Below are 24372 nucleotides of genomic sequence, written 5' to 3'. Positions count from 1 at the left end.
CTATTACTACATTTTACAAGGATTATTACAATCTTCCTATAATAGTATTTAATGCAATTCAGTGACATATTCATTGAGAGATAATCTCATTAGGCCATAATTATAATTATTATTTCACATTAAGAAGAAGAATTGTAATTCAAATATCGAAAACAGTTCATACAACATCTTTTCAGGAACTGTCATTTCATAATGCTTTTCATAATTATCTATAATAATACTCATCTTATAAAATGATCTAAAAACTGTGAAATTAAGAACCCTAATGTAGTCCTTCTAATTTCCTGTAGTCAATGTCATCTACACATTGTAGTAGTGATGTAATCTTATATAATGCTGGATATATGTCTATTGAAATATATTGATATGATATTCCAGTCGGGCTTTATGCCTGTTTTCCTGTGTGTCCCTCAGGTAGAAGCACATCCACGGTGAAGCTGACCTTCTTTGAATGGATCACACTGTAAGTGTTGTCAAATCGAACCACATCTATAGAAGAAAAGGATTGTTTTCAGCATAAATAATGAACCTGTGGCAGACAGCACAACTTGTTGGAAAATTCATGCTTTTATTATCATTCAATTGCTCGGAATATCACCAAGAACTAAAATGTAAAAATTCAAAACTAACATACAGATGCCTGGTTCTTCACAGGTGTAGGATCCATCCTCTGGAACTAGATGGGCATTGTAACGTTCGGTAGGCAGTATTTCCTGCATGGCTTCCACTTTATTTGTCTCATTCCCTTTTGTCTTCAAGTAAATTCCAAAACCGATATCAGACCCTTCGCTTGCAAACTGCCATCTAGATTGAAAAAAACAATGATGACTCCTGGTTATGGTCAGAATGGAATAGTAGCATACTTTATATGGAGTATATTGCATGCAATCACTCTTAAAACAAATTCCAAAGGGGGGTTTTCACAGCGATGCCATAGAAGAACAATTTTAGGTTTCCCTATAAAACCTTTCAGTGAACGGTTCTTAAAAGAACCATTTTTGCTTAGTGTGAAGAACTTTTAAAAAATTTCAAGAACCTTTTTCCACTCTTTCCAAGGATGTTAAAGGTACACTATATAACTTTTGGCCCTCTAGTGGTTAAAAAACAAAACTGCATGCATTTTGTGGAAGAACATTGGTTTGGTTGTGCTTCGCCTCTGCGTGATTGTGCTGATGAATATGACCAGGGCTTGATATTAACGCCCGCCAACCCGTGGGTGTATTTCAGCCACTATAATAGCCACTTGGTTGAATTTTATATAGAATATATACATTTTTCAATTGCAGTCTTTTAAAAAGGAATCTGAAATAATAAATTAAGTGTTACCAAAAATATAGATTTTTCGATACATATCGATACTGAAATATCTAAAATGCTTCCCGTACTCATTTTCCGCAGAATAGATACACAATACCATCTTCGCTTTTTCTCTCTCTTATCTCTCCGATAGCAAGAGACACACAAACCAGCCTCCCCTCACTCAATCGATTCATTTGCTCTGGATGAATATTGTTGGTGTTAAAGGGCTTGAATTTCGGCATGGGATTGTGCGTATTGCGTATAATTTTACTCATTACCGCAGATTTTGTGCTCACACCCAAAGTGTGCTTACATAAAGCCACCTCAGTAGTAAATTTATTATTGCACTTAAACAGTCAAATACACACAAAATAATGTCAAAATGCAGGTCTTGGCAAAAATTCACGTAAACTCAGTCAGATACATTTTAAATGAAAGTAAACATTTGAGAAAGAAAATGCATGTGTAACAGTATAATAGATCCGTGCGTCAGGTTTTAAAATGAAGCCTAATTACTGCTGCCAAATTATGAGATAATATTAAAAATATCTATGGTTGTTTTTCCCCATGGTATTGATGTCAAAATTGTGGCCAGTGAAAATACTGAGTAGCAAATAACTTTGGAAAACCACTAGCCACAGTGGCTGGTAAGCAGACTCTCTTCTGTTTTTTTAAAACGATTGATTCCTTGAAAGTTTGAGATTTAGCTGCTCCCCTTCAACTTTTCTCGCTCGTTGTGACTCCCACACGCGTCAGAGTAACCAGAGCAACTTTTCTCTATTTTTCGGATATGATGAGACGAATAAGAGACACATATACACAATTACCCGCGAAAAACATCCTGTCAGGTCTAAAATATAAAAACCTACAACAAAGTTTACCATAGTGAATCAGGGCAAGACAAAACACTTTTTGGAAGAGAGATTGATGATGTATTGACTTATTTTTGATAATTTTGAACAAAAAGGTTCATAGTGCACCATTAAAGGTTTGTTGAGGAACAACAGGTGCCATTAAAGAACCTTTATTTTTTAAGTGGGCGTTCCCACAAAACACGTTTTTTTCCACTGCGCTACTTTTTCATTATTTTTTTAAGTAAACATGAAATAGTTAAGAAAATAAGTTCAGCTTTTAAAAGACGTGTCTCAAGACCTTACGGTTTTTCACCATTCCTCTGCCCGCGCCTGGTGTTTTTCAAAGCAAAAACGCGTTCTGTGTGAACCAGCCCTACGAGTATATTGTGCAAAACAGCTATGTATTAATATTAGCACTGAAAAATGGTACTTACCGTAGCAAGCAGTTTGGAAAGAGCACCTCATAATCGAGCTGGTATGAAGAGCCACGGCTAATGGTGACGCACTGGTCATACTGCACTTTCACAGAGTCTCGTACATAGTAGGACTTTGGCACTACACCACCATAATGTAACTGGGAAGAAGAGTCAAATGGGTAAAGACAACTAAATATTGGTGTACAGCACCATTCAAAAGTTTGAGGTCAGTAAGATTTTTAATGTTTTTAAAAGAAGTCTCTTATGCTCACCAAACCTGCATTTATTTGATCAAAATATAGTAAAAACAGTAATATTGTGAAATATTACTATACGATTTTAAATAACTGTTTGCTATTTGAATATATTAATATAAGTGGCTTGGGAAAAGCAGGTTGTACCTAGATCATGGCGCCGAGCAGGGGGAGTCTTTATACCCAAAGAAAAAGATGCTACAAGCATCAGTCAGTTTCGCCCTATTTCACTATTAAACGTCGAAGGCAAAATTTTCTTCAGCATTATTGCTCAGAGATTGTCAACCTACCTATTAAAGAATGGCTTCATTGACACTTCAGTTCAAAAAGCGGGCATTCCAGGGTTCTCAGGATGCTTAGAACATATCAGTGTTATCTGGCAACGAATACAATCAGCTAAAAAGGAGAGGAAGGAGCTCCACGTGACATTCCTGGATTTGGCTAATGCATATGGTTCAGTGCCACATGAGTTCTTTGGGCATCATTTGATTTTTTTTCAGGGTACCGATGTCGATAACAAATTTAGTGAAAGCCTATTTTGGAGATTTGCAATTTAGTTTCTCAACTCCAGAATTCAGCACTACATGGCAATGCTTAGAGGTTGGAATAATGGCAGGATGCACCATTTCTCCACTGGCTTTTACCATGGCAATGGAAGTAATCATTAGGGCATCAAAATGGGTAGTAGGAGGAGAGCGCTTGGCTTCTGGGATGCGACTACCACCAATCAGAGCATACATGGATGACATGACAACCATGACTACAACGGTAGCCTGCACTAATCGGTTATTGGGGAAGTTAACAGATAATATTGAATGCGCACGAATGCAATTTAAGCCCTCTAAATCAAGGAGCATCTCAATAGTTAAAGGCAAGGTAGTAGATAAAATATTCTTCATTAATGGTGAGGCAATACCAACAGTTTCTCAGAAGCCAGTGAAGAGTCTAGGGAGATGGTACGATGGGGATCTAAAGGACACAGTTCGAGTGGGAGAAGTTAGATGACAAGCAGTGGAAGAGTTGAAGAGCATAAACAGCTGTGCTCTACCAGGCAAACTGAAACTCTGGTGCTTTCAGTTTGGTCTACTGCCAAGGTTGCTGTGGCCACTGACTGTGTACGAGGTTTCTTTGACAACAGTGGATAAGCTGGAAGCGTTAATAAGTTCATACATCAGGAAATGGTTGGGAGTTCCACGCTGCCTCAGCAGAGTGGGACTTTATAGTAAAGGAGTATTGCAGCTGCCGGTCTCTGCTTTAACCGAGGAGTTTAAGTGTGCCAAGGTCAGACTGGAAATGACTTTAGCAGAGTCACGCGACAAATGTGTAAGGGAGGCAGCCCCTGTGGTAAAAACTGGTAGAAAGTGGTCAGCAAAGAAATCTGTAGTAGAGGCAAAGGCTGACCTTCAAATTGGGGATATCGTGGGACAGGTACAGCATGGAAGAGGGGGTTTTGGGCTCAGTTTAGCTCCTCCTAAATGGCACAAGGCAGGCCCAGCTCAAAGGAGGAAGCTGGTAGTCAACGAGGTGCGAAAGCAGGAGGAGAGGATGAGATGTATAAAGGCCACTTCCCAGGCCAAGCAGGGAGAGTGGATGAGATGGGAGAGTGTGGAACAACGAAAAATGGGCTGGCAAGACCTTTGGTCAATGGAAGAGAGTAGGATCAGTTTCCTTATTAGGTCAACATATGATGTTCTCCCATCACCGCAGAACCTAAACCTCTGGGTAGGAGAGGATCCCTCTTGTCCTTTGTGTTCATCACCTGCCACATTAAGGCACATTTTGACAGGATGTAAGGTGGCTCTTAGCCAAGGTCGGTTTACTTGGCGCCATGACCAAGTATTGCGATGTTTGGCTTTAGCATTGGAAGGCAAGCGTAGTATGACCAATAAGTTGCCGCCTGTTCTAGCAGAACATTACACGCAGAAGACAATATTCCTCCGCCCAGGCGAGCAACCACCAAGAAAAGGTGCTAACACCAATTCTCGCCCAGGACCACTGGAAGCTGCTAGGGACTGGAAGATGCTGGCTGATCTTGATCAACGGCTTATTTTTCCACCTGAGATTGCCACCACTAACCTACGACCAGATATTGTTTTGTGGTCAGGATCAGCACGCATTGTTCAACTGATAGAGTTAACAGTGCCATGGGAGGATGCGGTAGATGAGGCATATGAGAGGAAGAAATTGCGGTATGCTCATCTGGCCACTGAAGCAGAACAGCGAGGATGGAGAGTCCAGGTTTATACAGTGGAAGTGGGTTGTCGAGGTTTTGTGGCACACTCTACAACCCGGTTCCTCAGAGACGTCGGATTCAGTGGTCAAGAGTTGCGTCGCACAGTAAAGAACTTATCTGAAGCAGCAGAAAGGAGCAGCAACTGGCTGTGGTTGAGACGGAAAGATTCTAGCTGGCTGAGTACAGGCCGCCACGCTACGGTTTCGTAGAATTCTTGAAAACTTGAAGGGTGTTGGTTTATTTGTATAGGTTGTATAGTATTTACAGTCATTACGTTCCTGTGTATATTGCATGAATGACGGGATGTTGGGCAGATATTGTGTTTTGCGGTAGGTGGTATGCCATACGGAACCGTTGCCACTGAAACTGCATATTAACGCACCAGTGGGGCTCGACAGCCTTAGTCAAATGGGTTGGCGCGTATGGTTGGGTTGCGGAGAGATTGTGAGATTGTGGTTAGGTCTCAGCAGCACTGTTGGTTTATTTATAGAGGTTGTATAGTATTTACAGTCATTACGTTCCTCTGTATATTGCGTGAGTGACGGGTGGTTGGGCAGATATTGTGTTTTGCGGTAGGTGGTATGCCATACGGAACCGTTGCCACTGAAACTGCATATTAACGCACCAGTGGGGCTCGACAGCCTTAGTCAAACGCGTTGGCGCGTATGGTTGGGTTGCGGAGAGATAGTGAGATTGTGGTTAGGTCTCAGCAGCAAGAGGGAAGTAGAGGTCAGTAAGCTGGGCTGAGTTGAGTGGGGGACGGAGGGGGGTGACTCTGGGACACCAGAGTCACTGTCGAGCCCTCTTGAGGTGTCGTGGGCTAGTCGACGAAACACTGAGGACGGAAGGTGCCCACTTGAAGACCCTAGAGATGTTCCCTACTCCGCTCAATCCAGAGGGTTGTTATGAGGGGACCGCACTGTGGTTGCAGCCGTTGTGTGTGCTGACGCGCAAATACAGTATTAACACCAGACAGAAGGAGATTCACGTCACCAGATGGAAAGAAGCGTAAATGGATGGAGAAGCATAGGTTACTGTAAAGCTACGTCTTAGTTGGTGCTTATCTTGGCGAAAGCCGAGTACAAATCAGCATGAAGTTTTAACATCTACTCTCGTGTAATGGAAATCATTATTTTAAAACTGAATTTATTCCTGTGATGCAAAGCTGAATTTTCAGCATCATTACTCCATTGTTCAGTGTCACATGATCCCAGTTAGAAATCATTGCTCATGAAAAAAATTCTTGATTATCAATGTTGAAAAAAGAACAACATTTGTTTAAAATAGAAATATTTTGTAACAATATTTACTGTCACTTTTGGTCAATTGAATGCTCTCCGAATGCTGAATAAAAATATTAATTTCTTTCAAAATGGTTGTGTATGTGAATCCCCTGTTGGCTAGTAAATCTCACCATGGTCCTACAGAGAGGGTTTCCATCAGGATCGGTCATGGATCCTCCATAAACCACAGGTAACTGATCTGCATCCACATAGTTCCTCAACACCTCTTTCCAGTTGGCTGGAAGATGGAGATCAAAATCCCATTTGTGAGGTGTCATTCATGCAGGATGAGTAACACACCGCAGTTAATCATAATCATGATGTTTGCCTTAACAAACAGTACTATAGTTAGACCGCTTACAACCCAGCACAGCAATCTTCTGCCTTGTTTCCTCACGCAAGAAGTGTTTGACCAAGTTGTATGCAATAGGGAAGAGTTTAGGGGCTGTAGAAAGAAGAATTAAAGCATAAAGAGATTTCAAAACTGTTCATTATTAAACAGCATCACAGTGATGTGGTTTTACTGGTGCAAAAAAGACTCACCTTTGATTAAAAGTACCTTTTTTAGGCTCTCAGGATAATTCTCTTCATGCATAGTCAGAATCTGCAATCAAGACATAGCGAGAAAGTGCAAAAAAAATATACCAGTATCACAATATTACCGTTTTAGCTTGACATCAAGTGTGGAAACAGATTATTAACATGTTAAGATGGATCTTAAGGGACGATGCATTATTTAATTTGTCACAATGTCACTGAGGCATGTGTAACAAATTATTAAAAATAATAATTTCTGATGAATTAATTTGCCTTTTTGCCACTTTATTAGACCCATAAATAACACAAGATGGATTCAAGTGTACACACACTAAAGCTCTTTAGTTGTGCCCCAAATGATGCAATACACTATGTACTTATGCACTATGTACTCAACCATGTAGTATATGAATGTTAAGGTTATTTTATCATTCAACACCAGATTCTGATTGCCCCTCCCTCACCGCTACGTAAAGGGATAGTTCACCCAATTATCGTCATTTGTCATAATTTCCTCACCCTCAAGTTCTTCCAAACCTGTATGAGTTTCTTCTGTTGAACACAAAAGAAGATATTTTAAAGAATGTTTGTAACCAGACAGTTGACAGTAGCCATTGACTTCCATAGTATTTTTCTCCTACCTTGGAAGTCAATAACTGCCATCCACTCTTTGATTACCAACATTTTTTTATATATTATCTTTTGTGTTCAGCAGAAGAAAGAAACTCATACAGGTTTGGAACAACTTGAGGGTGAGGAAACTATGACAGAATTTACATTTTTGTGTGAATGATCACTTTAATGCTGCGACAGTTGAGTGCATGAAGTGTGCAACATACCACACTTTGTCTTTTCTGTTAATAAAGTGCATTATCCAGTTATTTAAAGTACTCTTTCTTTTTTAGTGTGAACACACTACTCGCACTATTTATACTAAAAAACGGCATAGAATAGTGCATAAGTATGTGAATTGGGACGCACTTTATGTTTCTGAGCATGTGCGCTAACCGCTAAGCCACGGTGATAAAGCAATTATATATAGAAATGTAATAAGTTTGTGTCTTATTATTGGGCTGCTGAATGTCCAAGCTCTACTGAAAACATCATGACATGTTCCTACCTCACCGTACAACTCAACAGCTGGCTTCCAGAGATGCTTCATGCCCAGCCCTTCACAGTCATAAATGATGGTGATTGATTCAATGTGCTTGTCAAGCTGATGGATAAAATCACCCAAAAACAACTGTAAACAATTTCAAACATCAACACTGCAGCAAATGAATGTGAAGGTTCAGATAATAAAATATCTGACATTAGAAAATGTCTCAGTTTTTGCACAGCAAAAAAATAAATAAAAAAGATTGTCTTCTTTTTCAGAACAAATATCTAAACATTCTTAAATCAAGATAGATTTACTAGAGAAGCAAAATGACAGATATCGAGTCTTGCTTTTTGAAAGAAATTAGTACAATTAAGTGAGTTTATGCTTAAAACAAGAACAAATCTGTCAATTAGGTCAGAAAAATAATATATTTTCCCTTAGAATTAAGTTTATTTTTCTGACCTCACTGTAAAAAGATATTTTCATGATTTATTACAACATTTTAATGTGCTTCAGATAACATAATATTTTGAGTTATCAATCTCCTTTATTGTATTAACTTACATTTTTAATTTAGATGAACTAACATTTTTAAGGCAATCAGGTTACTTACTTAAATAAATGTCTCGTTAGTTGAATTTTTCCATCTTCCAATGGAGTCTTGTTGTATTTATTTACTTTTCTCACACAACTGAGACTCCTTTGTATAATAACATCCCTGCATAGCCAAAATGACAGTGAGGGATGAATCACTGTGGACGGCATAGCTGTGATTCTTCTGAATTTTGCTAATGCACCATCTGGCCCTCACCATCCCTCGAATGGTTTTGTTTTGAGGGGAAAAATACTATGGAAGTCAATGGGTGCTGCCAACTGTCTGGTTACCAACATTCTTTAAAATATCTTCTTTTTTGTTCAACAGAAGAAAGAAACTCATGCAAGTTTGGAACAACTTGAGAGTGGGTAACTGATGACAAAGTTTTCATTTTTGGGTGAAATATCGCTTTAAAGTGCAGTGTGTGATTTTTAGTGGCATCTAGTGGTGAGGTTACGAATTGCAACCAACAAAAGTTATGGTGGCCGACAGGAAAATGTCATCGTCTGAGACAGCAGAGAGTAGCCAGTTCAGCAATGAAGTTTCTTTACAAGGATAAATTAAGAAATTATGTTTACTTAATTATTCAGTAAAACTATGTTATTGTGAATATTATTGTTACTTGTTCATCATTGTGTCAGTGTTTTATTCGCTGAACTAAGCTTGCTTCCTTGCACGAAGAGCAACATAGTAACGAAACGCGTTTGTCCATTTAGGGCTACTGTAGAAACATGTCTGCGCATTTCAATGTAAGGGGATCCGCGGTGTGTGTAGACAGAAACTGCTCATTCTAAGGTAATACAAATATAACGGTTCATTAAGTAAGGTCTTTATACACCACTGAAAACTTATTTTTCAAGGTAGTGACGAAACGTGTTCTGTAGCGCTGTGTGTTCGCTGTGGGCTACGGTAGAAACATGACGACACAATATGTCGAGCTCCATAGAAGGGGGCGCCCGCGGTTATGGAGATATTAATGTCTCATTCTAAGGTAATAAAAACATAACGGTTCATTATGCAAGGTCTTTATACACCACTGAAAACATAGTTATGGATCTTATGTTGCATTTCTGTCAATAGATCCTCAGAAATATTACATGTTGCACCTTTAATATCCAAGATGTTGACCGTTGGCAGATATTTTGTTTTAAGCATAAACACTTAATTTGAATACATTTTTCAATAAATAAATAATTTTGCTTCTCAAGTAAATCTATCTTGATTTAAGAATGTTTAGATATTTTAACTTTTATTCACAGTTTGATATGTATTCTTAGTCATTTCTTTATTTGACAGATGGTACCTTTTTAGACTGCTTCTCACACTCTTGTCGTAGAAGTTCAGCATCTCTGACTTTGGTTCTAAGGCAGTCTTGTTTGCTAGCCGACAGTAAAAGGCCTTTCGGATCAAGAGGGCCGATGATATCGTACCAGATTGGACTTCCTTCACGATCATAGCCACACATTCCACCTGCCACATAGCGCTCGATGACCTGGACACAGAACAATATATGTGTGTTAACAGGGCATTTTCCATTCTGAACTTATGCTAAATATTTTAGTTGTACTGTACTGATATACCTCAGGTGGCCTCCAGTCGTCAATGATCGTGTCTACTTTCATATGCTTGCGAAACTCCAGATGCTGGAATACATAGTGATTTGTGTAAGCCAACTGAGAAAAACTTAATTCTGTGCTGGGGTTTAATTTGGTTCCTCTAGTGTATTTTTCAAAGTGGCCTCCAGGGGCTTTACTCACCCTCAAATTTGCCAAACCTGTATACATTTCTGGAACACACTTAAGTTTAGGGTCCAATTCTCCCTATTAACTAGTTGCTTATTAGCATGCATATTACTAAGATATTGGCTGTTTATTGGTACTTATAAAGCACATATCAATGCATTATTCTGCATGAACATCCCTTAATTCTAATACATCCATACAATAACCTAATACAATCCCCAATACCTAAACATAACAACTACCTTACTAACTATTAATAAGCAGTAATTAGGAGTTTATCAAGGCAAAAGTCGTAGTTAATAGTGAGAATTGGACCCTAATCTAAAGTGAGACTGAATTTCTTTCTTCTGCTGAACACAAAAGAAGATAGACTTTGAAGAATGTCGGTGACCATTGTTTCTCCACATGTGAAGATTTTGTGTATTATCACTATTTCCTAAGTGATATGGATTTAAGAACTTTTTTTCTTTAAAAAAAAAAATATATTTTCAAGTTTCATTTATTCTTGTGAGGACAACGCTTCTTTTTAGCAGCAGTGTGAGCCTTCAGAAATCATTCTAATATGCTGATTTTCTGCATTTTTATTATTATTATTATCAATGTTGAAAAGAACAGAGCGTTAATTTTACTTAGAAAGTCGTTGAAACGTTTGGGTTCAGTATGATTTTAAAAAAAGTAATGAATAGGCCTTCATTTATTTAGCAGGGATTCAATTTGGCCAAAAGTGTTAATAAAATATATTTACTGTATAATGTTACAAAAGAGAATTATGAGTTAAGATGTTTCTGTAATACAGACCCAGGTGTTTGTGATATTACCTTTCTAAGCATTGCCTCAGCCTTTGGGACATTGAAGCTTCTAGCTGAAAACAACATATAAGACCAAACTTTAAAATCTAGGTATGCTGCATTATCCTACAATCTTGATTCTTTGTTATTTACTTTGTAAGAAAATCCAAGAGAAAGAGAAAGAGAGAGAGAGAGAGAGAGAGAGAGAGAGAGAGAAAGAGAGAGAAAGAGAGAGAGAGAGAGATAAAGAGAGAGAGAGAGAGAGTGAGAGAGAGAGTACATGCCAGACTACTGTAGCTCTTAGATGAGGACTGTAGAATATTATACAATAATATATGTAAAGGGCAAATGAGAGCACATAATTATGCAACGGTCAAATATCACAGGTAAAGAGAGATAAATATTGACACATAAATTCACAAGAATGTAACCTTGAACCTCCCTCTCAAAAAGTAAAGCCAGCAGCTGGTTTTGGGATGTTCTATCTCAACAGAAAATATTGATTTCTAGATAAAACCGGTTAAGATAAAGCAATCGGTAAAGACAAACTAAATAAATCTTAGAAATAACACTGTGTTTTCTTTCATGGAAGAGTACTTGTATATATCGTCCTCCATATAATCACAAGTGTTTCCTGAAGATTATAGTTGATCTGGCATTCTGTTAATCAACACACAGGTTCATGAGGTCATAAGGTCATCCGATATGACCCCGCAGTCAGAGATCATTTAGTTAAAAGCAGGTCTCCGCTATATTCATATTAAAGTTCACCTGAAATCAAACTCCCCGAAAAGTAAATGTTACGAGAACCATGTTGTTTGCGTTATTAAATCTTGATAAAATCTGTCCTCACCTCTTAGCCACCGGAGAAGGTAATGGTCGGTTTGATTGGACAGTTGATCCAACACATCTGCTATTTTCTCCCGAAACTGACCAAACAAATGACATTTAAATATAATAACATTTCTTTGACATGCAGGGTTAACTCTGAAGATTAGTTTTGTATGCTACATAAAATTTTAATTTGATGATAACACTACTGTTCAAAGGTTTGTGGTGGGTACGATTTTTTATGTTTTTGAAAGAAGTCCCACCAAGTTTATTTGATCCAGTGAAAACAGTAATTGCGAAATATCATTACAATTAATTTTTTTTTATAATATTACTACAATAATATTGTAATAATGCACTTTAAAATGTAATTTATTCCTGTGATCAAAGCTGAATTTTCAGCATCATTAGACTACTCCAGTCTTCAGTGTCACATGATCCTTCAGAAATCATTCTGATTTGCTGCTCAAAAAACATTTCAATGCTGAAAACAGTTGTGCTGCTTAATATGTGAAAACTGTGATACCTTTTTTCAGGATTCTTTGATGATGAAAAAGTTCCAAAGAACAGCATTTATTTGACAGAAATCTTTTATAATAAAATAAATGTCTTAATTCAACCAATTTAATGCGTCATTGCTGCATAAAATTATTAATTTCTTTTAAAGAAATCTTATACTAGCCCCAACCTTTTGAACGGTAGTGTATCATACAGCCTATTATAGGCTATTAAATCTGACATGTAAAAGATGGTGTGTTTTAAACGAAACTATGACTGACCCTCAAAATACTAAGTGAAAATATCTTGAAATTCAGTTAAAACAAATAGATTTTGTGCATTTACTTGCCTGTGCTAAAGCCTCGGTTTGTTTGGGACTGAGGTCTCCTACTCGTCCGCTCATTTTGACAGCATCAATAGCGCTCGTGCATTGAGTTCTCGCGCTCGTGCACCTGTTATTTATACCCGGTCACGAGAGGCGTGCGTCGCTAAGGTAATGAATGCAAGATGCATTGTCATTCTGAAACAATCCATAGAAACAAACCCTTGATATTACTCTGCAATCATGCACTACAGCCAGCAGTTTATTCAAAAGACAAACTGCTTTCAAACAGAAAATTATAAGTTCCTCCTTTGAATAATTATTTAATTCCCTCAAAGATAATCAAATACACTTATTTTATGTGTTCTAATAGGCTACTAGTTATTTATAAACATATGTCTATTTGGAAGTACTGGTAAAAACAGGGTCCGTGTATGTAGGCTGCTATTGTCTTTTCAGAATTACAAGAGAAATGGACTGTGATCACCAAACAAAGAATTGATGACCAAGCAAGGCTGAGAAAACAGAAAAACAAACAGACAGAAATCACAATCCGTTTAAGCTAATATTTAGATTTAAAACGCTTTATCATAACGTAAATTCCCGTTATATTAAGCTTATATTTAAATATTTGAGATGTAGACCAATACAAATCCTCCAACACGAGATTGACATCAATATTATAATTATTTTCAGAATTAATCCAATAAACGAGAAGGTGGGCGGGGTCAGAGTTCATTGCCATATAAAAGCCTGCGAATTAATTTCAAAAAACAATACCGGCATCGACAGACTAGAAGATTTCTACCCATCCAAATCAGAACAAAATATAAATAGAAATTATCAATTTTATTTCTACTATAGGTATATATATATATATATATATACACACACACACGAAGGCTTTCGTATCTACGTCGTATTTACATTAAACCTCCTTAAAATACTCCTTAAAAATGGTGAGTAAATTTGTCAGTAACTTTTTCGAAAAAGTTAAGCCGTTTAGTCGACCAACGGCCATTCTTCTTTTCAGATTTATAAGCTTCACTTTATCAATAATATGATGCTTAATGATCAAATTAATAAAGTAACGTTAGGCAAAAAAAAAAAACTTTTTGACGTTGCTTATTGTAATTAATTTGATAAAATGTTTTCCCTCAGCGCGAGTGTATCTCCATTCATGTGGGTCAGGCGGGAGTCCAGATCGGTAACGCTTGCTGGGAGCTGTACTGTCTCGAGCACGGCATTCAGGCCGACGGACACATGCCCAGCGACCAGACCACCTCAGGCGGAGATCAATCCTTCAACACCTTCTTCAGCGAGACCGGCGCCGGGAAACATGTTCCTAGAGCCGTGTTCGTGGACCTCGAACCCACTGTCGTTGGTCAGGAGACATTTACACTGTTACCTTTTTAGACTTTAACAAAAAATGTAAAAATACCACACTACAGTTAGTGTAACTACTGTAAATCACAATAAAATTGCGTAAAAATAGTTTTCATTATTATTATTTTTGTGGTGGTTAATATCAAGTTACCTAATTTTATTGTAGTAAAGGTGATGAACCTGATTTCACCAAGTGACAACTAACGTTAACTTATTCCTCCTGGATCAACATCTTTGTTGATCAACAACCAATCAACCAATCCGATTTGAGGGACAAGTTTAGGCTAACACCAGGGTTGGGTGTTATTCCCCTATCATTTTCCTCTGATTTTAGGGATAGCTTATGGGTAAGAGTCAAGTTTAGGGGTAGGTATATGGCTAGGAATAAATTTTTGGGTAGGAATAATGTTCCAGTATCAACATGTTGATCAAATACGTGATATTGATATTGATTTTGACAAAAAAGTGGTTATAGAAACCGTTTTTCAACCCCTCGCCTCCAAAAACCTGCCAATTATAGATCACTCTCAGCATCCCAGTGTTATTATATGATTTTTTATGTACTATTATGTTTTCTTAGCTTTAATTTTATATTTTCTGTTTCCATTTAAATTTCAGTTTAATTTTTAGGAATTTTTTATGTATTTTGTAATTTAAATTTATTTTGATTAAAGATTATGAGGGCACATACATTTTTTTTAAAATAATGATGTGCACGAATAAGTAATTTATAACAAATACACCATTATTCAATTAAAAATTGTCCATTTTGATTGCATGGTGGGTGAGTTCACCCAAAAATGAAAATTCTGTCATCATTCACTCACCCTCAAGTTTTCTAGACTAAACCTGAATGAGTTTCTATGCTGTTTTCTTTTGAAGAACATGGGTAATCAAACAGTTGATGGGCCCACTTCCAAAGTATTTTTTTTCCATTCTATGGAAGTCAATGTACATCAACTGTTTGATTACCCATATTCTTTAAAATATCTTCTTTTGTCTTCAGCAGAAGAAAGAAATTCATTTTTCTTTTTCTAATTCATTTTTTCCCATTCAGATGAGGTTCGAACTGGAACATACAGACAGCTGTTTCACCCAGAGCAGCTGATAACTGGGAAGGAGGACGCCGCCAACAATTATGCCAGAGGCCATTACACAATTGGCAAGGAAATCGTAGACCTGGTACTTGACCGCGTACGCAAACTGGTAAGACATTTTTTCTCTGTTTAGTTAATACTGCTTATACTTCTTTATTCTTTATAGATGATTTAATAGTTTGTGCCTTTGTTTTTAGTGCGATCAGTGCACTGGACTACAAGGATTCCTCATCTTCCACAGCTTTGGCGGTGGAACTGGATCGGGTTTTGCTTCATTGTTGATGGAGAGGTTGTCCGTTGACTATGGCAAGAAGGCCAAGCTTGAGTTTGCCGTTTACCCTGCGCCTCAGGTACTATATTTTTTAAAATTTAGTTCCCTTCACTTTAAAGTCGCAATGAAACCAAAGTACCGTCAGATATTTTCTTATCAATTGTAACCTACATACGAGTGAAATGGATAATTGAAAAAGGAAAAATGATAGCAGGCTACTGCTGGGCTCAATCTGTCAGCAGAAGCTTGCAATTGTAAGAATGGGGCGGGGTTTAAGTGGACTAAATGATTGGAGCGTTCAGCATACATCACCAGAGAAAGGTCTGTCATTTCACCGGAATATCGAGTTATGATTATTTTTTTTTTTAACGGTGCTAAAAACGAAATATATGCATGGATGAATCATTCACAATAAGATCCATAACATGCATTAGGAACATAGATTTTCATGTTATGATGACTTTAATGAGCAAGACTGGTTTTAATCACTGATCTATATAGAATGACTGGATAGCTCATGACGTCATAAACAGTGAAGCCACCGTGCCGCCATATTGGTATTCCTAGTGAGCTCACACGTTCTATTGAATCAATAGGAAATTGTATGATTTGACTGAGAAAACATTGCCTAAGGAGACACCGTTTTAAAATCTAAAGTCTCGCTGTACATACTTACCACTCAAACACCCTAAGCATTTAAATGGATATGTGTTTAAAGTCGAAAATTTTTCCTGCTTATTAAAAATTGCATTACATTAAGATGTAGCTAAATCTACTGTAGAACAGTAGGCAAATATAATTATTTCAGTCAATTCCTTCAAGCTAAACCGAACTTTTATTTTGACGGGTTGCCGTGAAGACCTTTGAGTTTCTGTGTGTTATAATATGGCGCTAGTTTTTCTCAAATGAAGCGGTAAAATGCTCATGAATCGGCTCTGGAGAGGAAGTTCATCATGTCCTCATATCGTGAGGCAGCAGAGACTGAAACCTGCGCGAGCGTCACGCGTGCTTGTGTTTGTGTTTGTGTGGTACATTAAACCACGCGTCTGCGCCATTCATTCCCACCGAGACAAGCAGAACATGCAGGGTTAATAGCCAAGTTCTTTGCTGTTTAATATTCACAGACACTAGTATAATACATCGTGGTATAGGCTACATTGGCTAAAGTGCTAAAGTTAGTCTGGAGCCTTGATCGCGCTTAGATAAACACTGAAGCAATTGAAAGCAGCTATTAGTGGGTACCGAGAATATAAGTTACCCGGTACTGCAGAAATGCTGGTATCGTCCCATTTTCAACATTTCAGTACCGACTTGGTAACTTACTGAAGTAACTTTACCGGTTCTTTTGACAACACTAGTAGAAGTATTAGGTTACTCTTGCCTCGGAGAAAACAACACAGGAATAGCGACAATTGTACATATAAATTACTACTTATAGGGCTTGAATTACAACCTGTGGGCAGTTTTTCTACATCCTTTTGTGAACGTCGTTTTACACTTGTATGCTGCACAGCGGGTCATCTTAAAAGTACCGTCGAAGGTACCACCCTCTGCTGGTAGGGAATCGTAAGATGGCCGCTCGAACACTTCCGGTGGCTTCACTGCCTGATGGCAATTTAGAATGTCATGAGCTATCCTGTCATTTTATATAGATCAGTGGTTTTAATCAATTTTGTGGAAAGAGTTAAAAGGTGCAGATGTACACAGATCTTAGTGATCAAACCAGTAACCTTAAGTATTATTCTTACTGCATTTAACTCCGTTGTGTGGCAGACATGAATGAAACCATGTAAAACACCTTATCAACCACATAGAAATGTCCTGGAAACCACCTGCAACACTCAAGAACCGCTTACTTTTTCCCCAGAAAAAGTCAAATTGTAGTTGATTATGAAAAACATTACAAATACAACAAACTGGTTTCTGTGTGCTTTTTCTTGAGGTTTCCACCGCAGTGGTAGAGCCCTACAATTCCATTCTGACCACACACACCACCCTCGAGCACTCAGACTGCGCATTCATGGTGGACAACGAGGCCATCTATGATATCTGCCGCCGTAACCTGGACATAGAGCGCCCCACATACACCAACCTCAACCGTCTCATCGGCCAGATCGTGTCATCCATCACTGCCTCCCTGCGCTTCGACGGAGCTCTCAACGTCGACCTGACGGAGTTCCAAACCAACCTGGTGCCGTACCCTCGCATCCACTTTCCCCTGGTAACGTACGCCCCGGTGATCTCCGCCGAGAAGGCATACCACGAGCAGCTGTCCGTCGTGGAAATCACCAACGCTTGCTTTGAGCCGGCCAATCAGATGGTGAAGTGTGACCCCAGGCACGGGAAGTACATGGCTTGCTGTATGCTGTACCGTGGAGACGTGGTTCCAAAGGATGTCAATGCCGCCATTGGAAGCATAAAGACCAAGAGGACCATTCAGTTTGTGGACTGGTGTCCCACAGGGTTCAAGGTCAGTCTGTGCTTACCCGATGGCATCTGTTAGCGCTGGTTTTCAACATTCAATCTGGGTTTGTTGGATTGTGGAAAGTCTGAGAAATTACGCACTGTAATTTAGACTTGTAGACTTGCCTGATAAACATATGATAGACAGCAGTAAAGATCATGCGACACTGAAGACTGGAGTAATGATGCTGAAAAATCTGTTTTGGTCACAGGAATAAATTACATTCTAAAATATATTAAGATAACACTTCACAATATTACAGTTTTACTGCATTTTACTGTTCAAATAGATGCAGCCTTGGTGAGCAGAAGATTTTAAAAGGATTTTAAAAATCTTACAGGTCCCACACTTTTAAACAGTATTGTAAATATTTGCATGATTTTGTTATGTGTGGAAAAATTTGTTTCTTATACTGCTGCTTTTGTTCTTACTATAATCAGGTCGGGATCAACTATCAGCCGCCAACTGTGGTTCCAGGAGGTGATCTGGCCAAAGTTCAAAGGGCAGTCTGTATGTTGAGCAACACCACAGCCATCGCAGAGGCCTGGGCCCGTCTGGATCACAAGTTTGATCTAATGTACGCGAAGAGAGCCTTCGTGCACTGGTACGTTGGAGAAGGAATGGAGGAGGGCGAGTTTGCGGAGGCCCGTGAAGATTTAGCCGCTCTCGAGAAAGATTACGAAGAGGTGGGAGTCGACACTCCCGACGGAGAAGGCGAGGAGGGAGAAGAATAAATGTGATTTTACTCTTAATGTTCTGAACATAGCAATAAATATTGACATTTGACTTTTGTTAGCATTTTAGGTTTATTAATCAGCATAAAAAAAATCTAGTCACCAATAACCACTAATCCAAACAGCTACAATGTACAGTACTTTACATAAGGAGTGTTACAGGTTACCACACTATAGATAAAACAGTTCAAAAGGGTTCTGCACCATTAATTGTCTTCAGAAACAGAAAGTTGTAGATGGCTTCGAAGATTCATCAAAGCACAGCGACGGTGTGATTAAATGCTTTCTTCATTAAACATCACTTGTTTGTTCTGTTGCAAGGCACATTTTGATTTCTTTTACCTGTACTTACATCAGTGTAAGTGACTTTACTCTCTAACGTTACAGACTTGCATAATAACATGTGCACAAGAACTGTCACAACCCAGCATGACAACTTTTACAATAAAGTACCTGCACTTCTCTGCAAAGACAGATTTCATCAGAAATACAGTGCCAAAATAGATCACTTTACATCTCGGAAACATTGTAAACGGTGTTCTGGTTATTTTAATAGTATAATCTTCTATTTAATATGTTAGCTGTTAAAGGATAGTTTGATTCAGTTTAGGATAATTAAACTGTTTACTAAAGTCTGATTAACACCAAGAAAGTCTTTCAATAGCAGACCTACAGTCAGGCTGGTCTGTTAATGCCACATAAGCATTTAAACATTTATTGTTAAATGAAAACAAAAATGGAAGGTTGAGTCCAACAAAACTAGATTCCAAACCACTTAATGGAGCGCTCATGGAACAGGTGGAGTGCATCTTTGGTCAGTTTTAACTCAGAAGTCCTAAATGCAAATATCATCTCATTATCATTACAGTGACAATAGGAAGGTTTCCTCACAGATACAAAAGTACACAGCAAAAGTGCATAAGAATCTTTTTTCCGCCTGTTTTTGAGTATCAAATTCATTTCTTTATCATTTTCAGTCAAACAGGGATATTTACATGAGAAATGTAATACCCCCAATTGATAATAAGTAATTTACATTACTTTTCTGATGAAAACTATTGATTCTGATAGTAATGCATATAGCATTTGGGCTGATGTTAATATATTAACCAACATGTATGTCCACACAAAATCTGCTGATGGGGACTAAATTCTGTGGACTGGATTAAAATTTAAATGTGTTAAATGGAGCTGAGATTAGAGATAATTACATCTGCCTAAATATTTAATACATACAACTGTCAGAGAAAGTTCTGTGGGAACAGATTCTGTGTGGACCTGCAAATGTGTCCCACAGCTGTTTAAGAACAAAGTGCATCTAAAGAAAAAGGGGAGAATATGGCGTTTCACATTCTAATGGAAGGGATCAGGCAGAAGAACATCATTGCATTATAAACCCTGCCTGCGGAGCAAGACCAGCGCCGGGGCCTTGAGGGTATGGACATGAATATGATGGCACCATGTTTGGCAGAGGAGCACTGATGCTCTGAGAGTTGTAAGGTTGTGACGTGGCTGATGGTCTTACATGAGCTGGAGAACCATTAGCTAGCCTTTGGAAAGGTGCGCTGGAGTGAAGGTTCTCCTGAGCTTGTGAAGAATCATTACAGGAACCCTGAGGAAGATGAACACCCTTCAGCACCATCTCCTGTAGCTTATCAATCTTTACACGCCTCAGATGCGCCAGCGTCCTCTTGCTCTGGTAGTCGTCGACGAAGCTGTCCAGAGGCAACGATCCATCCAAGAACGAATCGGCCATGTTCTAGAAAACATGTGGGAGAATCTTAAGACATTACACATCTCATGAGAGTTAAAAATCAGCAAATGATGTTATGTATTTATGAAAATAGGAAAAATGTCCTCACCTCCGTCTCTTCCTCGATCTTGGCACCTTCGGTTTGCAATAGAGCCAACAACGTGTCTAGTGAACCGTTTCCTGAAAAAGATCAAGATAAATCATGAGTACACACAGAACAATTTTGAAATGCTGAAATTCACCAAGTTGTCTCCATTAGACTCATTAATATTGCATTCTTTAACTGTACAGTTATCTGTACAGTTAGCATTTTTGTCAATTTTGTGAAAAACATCTGATCAAATAATAAAGAGTGAATCATGGAGGGCTAATTAAGGTTGAAACTTGAAACAGAAGATCAAGTTGTGCATAAATGCAAAAATAAAAAAATAAAAGAATGAATGAAAGTCATGTCACTGAATCCTTTTAAATGGCTCAAATACAGTCTGTGATGGAAGAAATCCTCATAATATGAGTGTGTGTTCTGCATAGTGTATAACTTTACATCAGTGCAGTTTCATTTGGAAATTATTCTTTGTCTTGCCGTAACTGTTGTCTGTCTGCCGTATCCTATTGACCCTGATAAACACGATTACGTTTAAAACTTTTCCTCAGGTAAACTGATACTGAAAGTATGGAGAAAGCTGGATAAATACAGAGCAAGAAATACAAGCCTTCCACAGAGACAATTCGTGTATCAATTTGACCTGACATGATCAGTATCCAGTGCAGCTCAAGAGAGCAGCAAATCTCCTTCTGTAAAAAGGAAGCATTATATGTGGCCAAACAGGTTCACCAGGATGTTTTATTGTTTTACACCAAAGGAGGAAGACAAAAGGGTTTGGATAAAAAAAAAGGTGTGCTCTTTTATGTTCCCATCTACACTGAAATTTTTGAATTATTTAAAGTTTTCAAAGTATTTGGATCCTTAAGTCATGCTTAAAAATGTCTGGATGTAATTGCATGCGTGTGTCAAATGCTTCAGGATCTTTACTCTTCACTAACTACACTTTTCTTTATCATTTTGAATCAGCTGTGATTTCCAGTGCATGTTCTCCCCAATTTCACAGTGTTCTATTAGAGGAACCGGACCCAAATAACTTTAAACAGAACACATGTTTGTGAAGTGGTCTGAAGAGTGGTGTTCATGTCACCTAGCGTGGACTTGCGGATCTGATAGGACTCGTGCAGATCTTGTAAACAGCAGTAGCGTTTGGTCAGCTGGATCTTCTGATGGTCCAGTTCAGGCTGAAGGCTCAGGTTCTGCTCGGCCAGGCTGCGGTTACTGGCGATCGTCAACTCTTTGTTCTGTTGCATATCCTGCATCTGTGATGGCAACAAAGTCACAAACAAGAGAAGCTAGTCAAACCTCTGGTCTCCTAGATGAAATCGATGTGCAACATATGGGAAAATACCCTAATATGGAATTCACAAAGTAAAATAAACACAAGGAATAATTCCTGCGTCAACTTTCAATCATCATGACCAGACCAGTTATAAATGGAAATCATTCTGCATGGAAAACTTGCAATTTATGATAGTGTATGTTGCAAGGATCTTTTCAAATATTTAACAATGCAAAGCAAAATAATTTATACAGCAAATATACAATAAAGTGTTTTATATTGGAATAAAGACAAATGTCAAGAACTTAAAGAAATAACTGTACAAAAAATAATATATATATATTAGTTAAGAATGGACCGAAGACAATGTAGTAAATCATTTTAAAATCAAAGGTTACATGAAACATTAATAATTAATAATCCAGTGAAGGTAATATCAGCATTGTTATGCATAGTAATTAAATGGCTGAACATAATCAATCCCGAAGAGATTTGCATGTTTGTTTGACAGCATCTGTCAGTTCATACACAATAATTACATGCCAGTCTTTAATATATCACAATCATATTTTTGTCTATATTTTATATGAGCAGTTCCTATTGCCTCCATTCTGAACTATAACACTGTTTTCATTCCATCTACGTATCCTGCCACTCCTTCAGTCAACAACAGTTGTAATTCAAACCAATATCGATGCATTCAAAGGTGAAAGGTCTCCATTCAAGATAATAACAAATGGACACAAAACCAGCAGTGAAATCAAAGCTCGCGCAGCTATCACTGACCTAACGTTAGCACGTTACACTCACTGTCAAGAGAAACTATGATCATATTTCAGGATAAAATTAGCGTTTCGTGGCTGACATGTATGTGGTCACCAACCTCGTCCATCTCCCTGACGATTTTCCGGAGCTTGTCATCGTCCTCCAGCAGTTCGTGGAGCTGTGTGGCGGAGTACGAGTGAAATCTGTTCTCGAAGCCAGACATTTCTCCCATGGCTTTGTTATTGTGTGTCTCCGCTACCGCAGGGAAGTCTCTTGTGTTTCTCCTCGACCGGAAGTCGAGTAATTCCCGACAAATCAGCGCCTGTGAATGGACGTGACGTCACGCGCGTGGACGTGTGAGCAACGTCAAGAGGCCATTCATGGAAAAGAAAGATTTAGTAAATATAGTTTTATTATATAATTTGTATATAAATATAATTTAGTTAACATCTTTACGTTCATACATTCACATTAATTTGCCTAGAATTTGGACACAATTGTTTTTCATTTATATTATTAGAGATTATTATTTAATTGTATTATATATAATTAAATGTTTTAATAATTGTTTTCAATTAAAATCAATATAATTTTAGCGTATCACTTCTGGTTGTTTATTTAAGCATCTGTTTTATTTTTCTTAAAGGGATAGTTCACACAAAAATAAAAATTCTGTCATTAATTACTCACCCTTATGTCATTCCAAACTCATAAGCCTTTCTTTCGTCTTCGAAACACAAATGTAGATGTTTTTGATGAAATCTGAGAGCTTTCTGTCCCTCCATTGACAGCTACGCAACTACTACTACACACAAAAGTTCATAAAGAAATCATAAAACTAATCCATATAAATTGAGCGGTTTAGTCCAAATATTTTCAACGCTTTATATGATGAACAGATCGAATTTAGGATTTTATTCACATATAAAAACATTCATCAACTCACACATCATTTGTGGTAAATGGAAGCTCAAGCATGTTTGCTTGACGTGTGAGGATCATTGGTTGAGCTGCTGTTAATGTCCACTTATCAATGTTTATGTGAATAAAAGACTAAATTCAATCTGTTCATCATATGAAGCGATCGAGTCTCTTCAGAAAATTTGGACTAATCTGCTCAACTCATATGGATTCGTTTTAGTAGCCTACTTTTTGAAGCGTCAAAGTGATAGTTAAGATAGATAAATTCTCAAACTTCATCAAAAACATCTTTATTTTCATCAAAAACATCTTTATTCTGCCACAAATACTATAGTTACTATCGATAATAAATGAGACCAGCTATCTCAGAATATTTTGGTCTTTTTTTATTATTTTTGTTGTCAGTGGTGGCTATGGTCCTATGGCAAGCCGTTTTAACATTTAATCATTTTAACCAACTAGTCTCTATTTTCATGCTACTAGTACTTATTTTTTAGATACTAGTATCTATTCCATTAAGTACTAGTACTTATTCATTAGCTACTAGTGCTTATTATTTAGCTACTAGTGCCTTTTCTTTAGATACTAGTGCTTATTCTTAAGGTACTAGTACCTTTTTAAAGATACTAGTACTTATTCATTAGATACTAGTCCTTATTTATTAGATACTAGTACTTATTCCAATAGTGTCTAGTATTTAATTATACCCAACTTGTAAAGAAAAAATAGAACTAGTGCTTATTTTTTAGTTACTAGTAACATTTTAGATCAAAGATATCCTTAACTTAATAGATACTAGTACTATTTAAATAATCAGTATGCAAATGATATGTTGAATATAA

At 37.7% G+C, this 24372-nt stretch overlaps 3 protein-coding genes across 3 annotated transcripts; 1 reads left to right on the top strand and 2 right to left on the bottom strand.

Moving 5' to 3' along the window:
- Positions 1-370: 370 nt before the first annotated feature.
- Positions 371-12927, bottom strand: sec14l7 (SEC14-like lipid binding 7). Its single transcript, XM_077243573.1, has 12 exons — positions 12782-12927; positions 11957-12032; positions 11134-11177; positions 10154-10216; positions 9877-10065; positions 7997-8092; positions 6883-6943; positions 6701-6784; positions 6471-6577; positions 2588-2727; positions 635-804; positions 371-489 (listed from the first exon to the last, which is right to left on the bottom strand). Exons 1-12 carry the CDS (start codon positions 12833-12835, stop codon positions 386-388), a joined length of 1188 nt encoding a protein of 395 aa, XP_077099688.1. The 5' UTR covers positions 12836-12927; the 3' UTR covers positions 371-385.
- A 614-nt stretch (positions 12928-13541) lies between these two features.
- On the top strand, positions 13542-19022 carry tuba7l (tubulin, alpha 7 like). The gene is made up of 6 exons (XM_077243571.1): positions 13542-13713; positions 13916-14138; positions 15198-15346; positions 15435-15587; positions 17451-17978; positions 18413-19022. The coding sequence occupies exons 1-6, from the start codon at positions 13711-13713 to the stop codon at positions 18704-18706; spliced, it is 1350 nt and encodes a 449-aa protein (XP_077099686.1). The 5' UTR covers positions 13542-13710; the 3' UTR covers positions 18707-19022.
- vps37bb (VPS37B subunit of ESCRT-I b) lies at positions 18760-23064 on the bottom strand. Its single transcript, XM_077243572.1, has 4 exons — positions 22728-23064; positions 21653-21824; positions 20569-20639; positions 18760-20465 (listed from the first exon to the last, which is right to left on the bottom strand). Exons 1-4 carry the CDS (start codon positions 22839-22841, stop codon positions 20088-20090), a joined length of 735 nt encoding a protein of 244 aa, XP_077099687.1. The 5' UTR covers positions 22842-23064; the 3' UTR covers positions 18760-20087.
- Positions 23065-24372: the final 1308 nt, after the last annotated feature.

This window comes from Siphateles boraxobius, unplaced genomic scaffold (assembly GCF_051911475.1).
Source record: "Siphateles boraxobius isolate OS27281-9 unplaced genomic scaffold, OSU_SipBor_1 25, whole genome shotgun sequence".
In the NCBI taxonomy this organism is placed as follows: Eukaryota; Metazoa; Chordata; class Actinopteri; order Cypriniformes; family Leuciscidae; genus Siphateles; species Siphateles boraxobius.
Note: the sequence above shows the minus strand (reverse complement) of the source record. Positions and strands in the feature narration are given on the sequence as shown.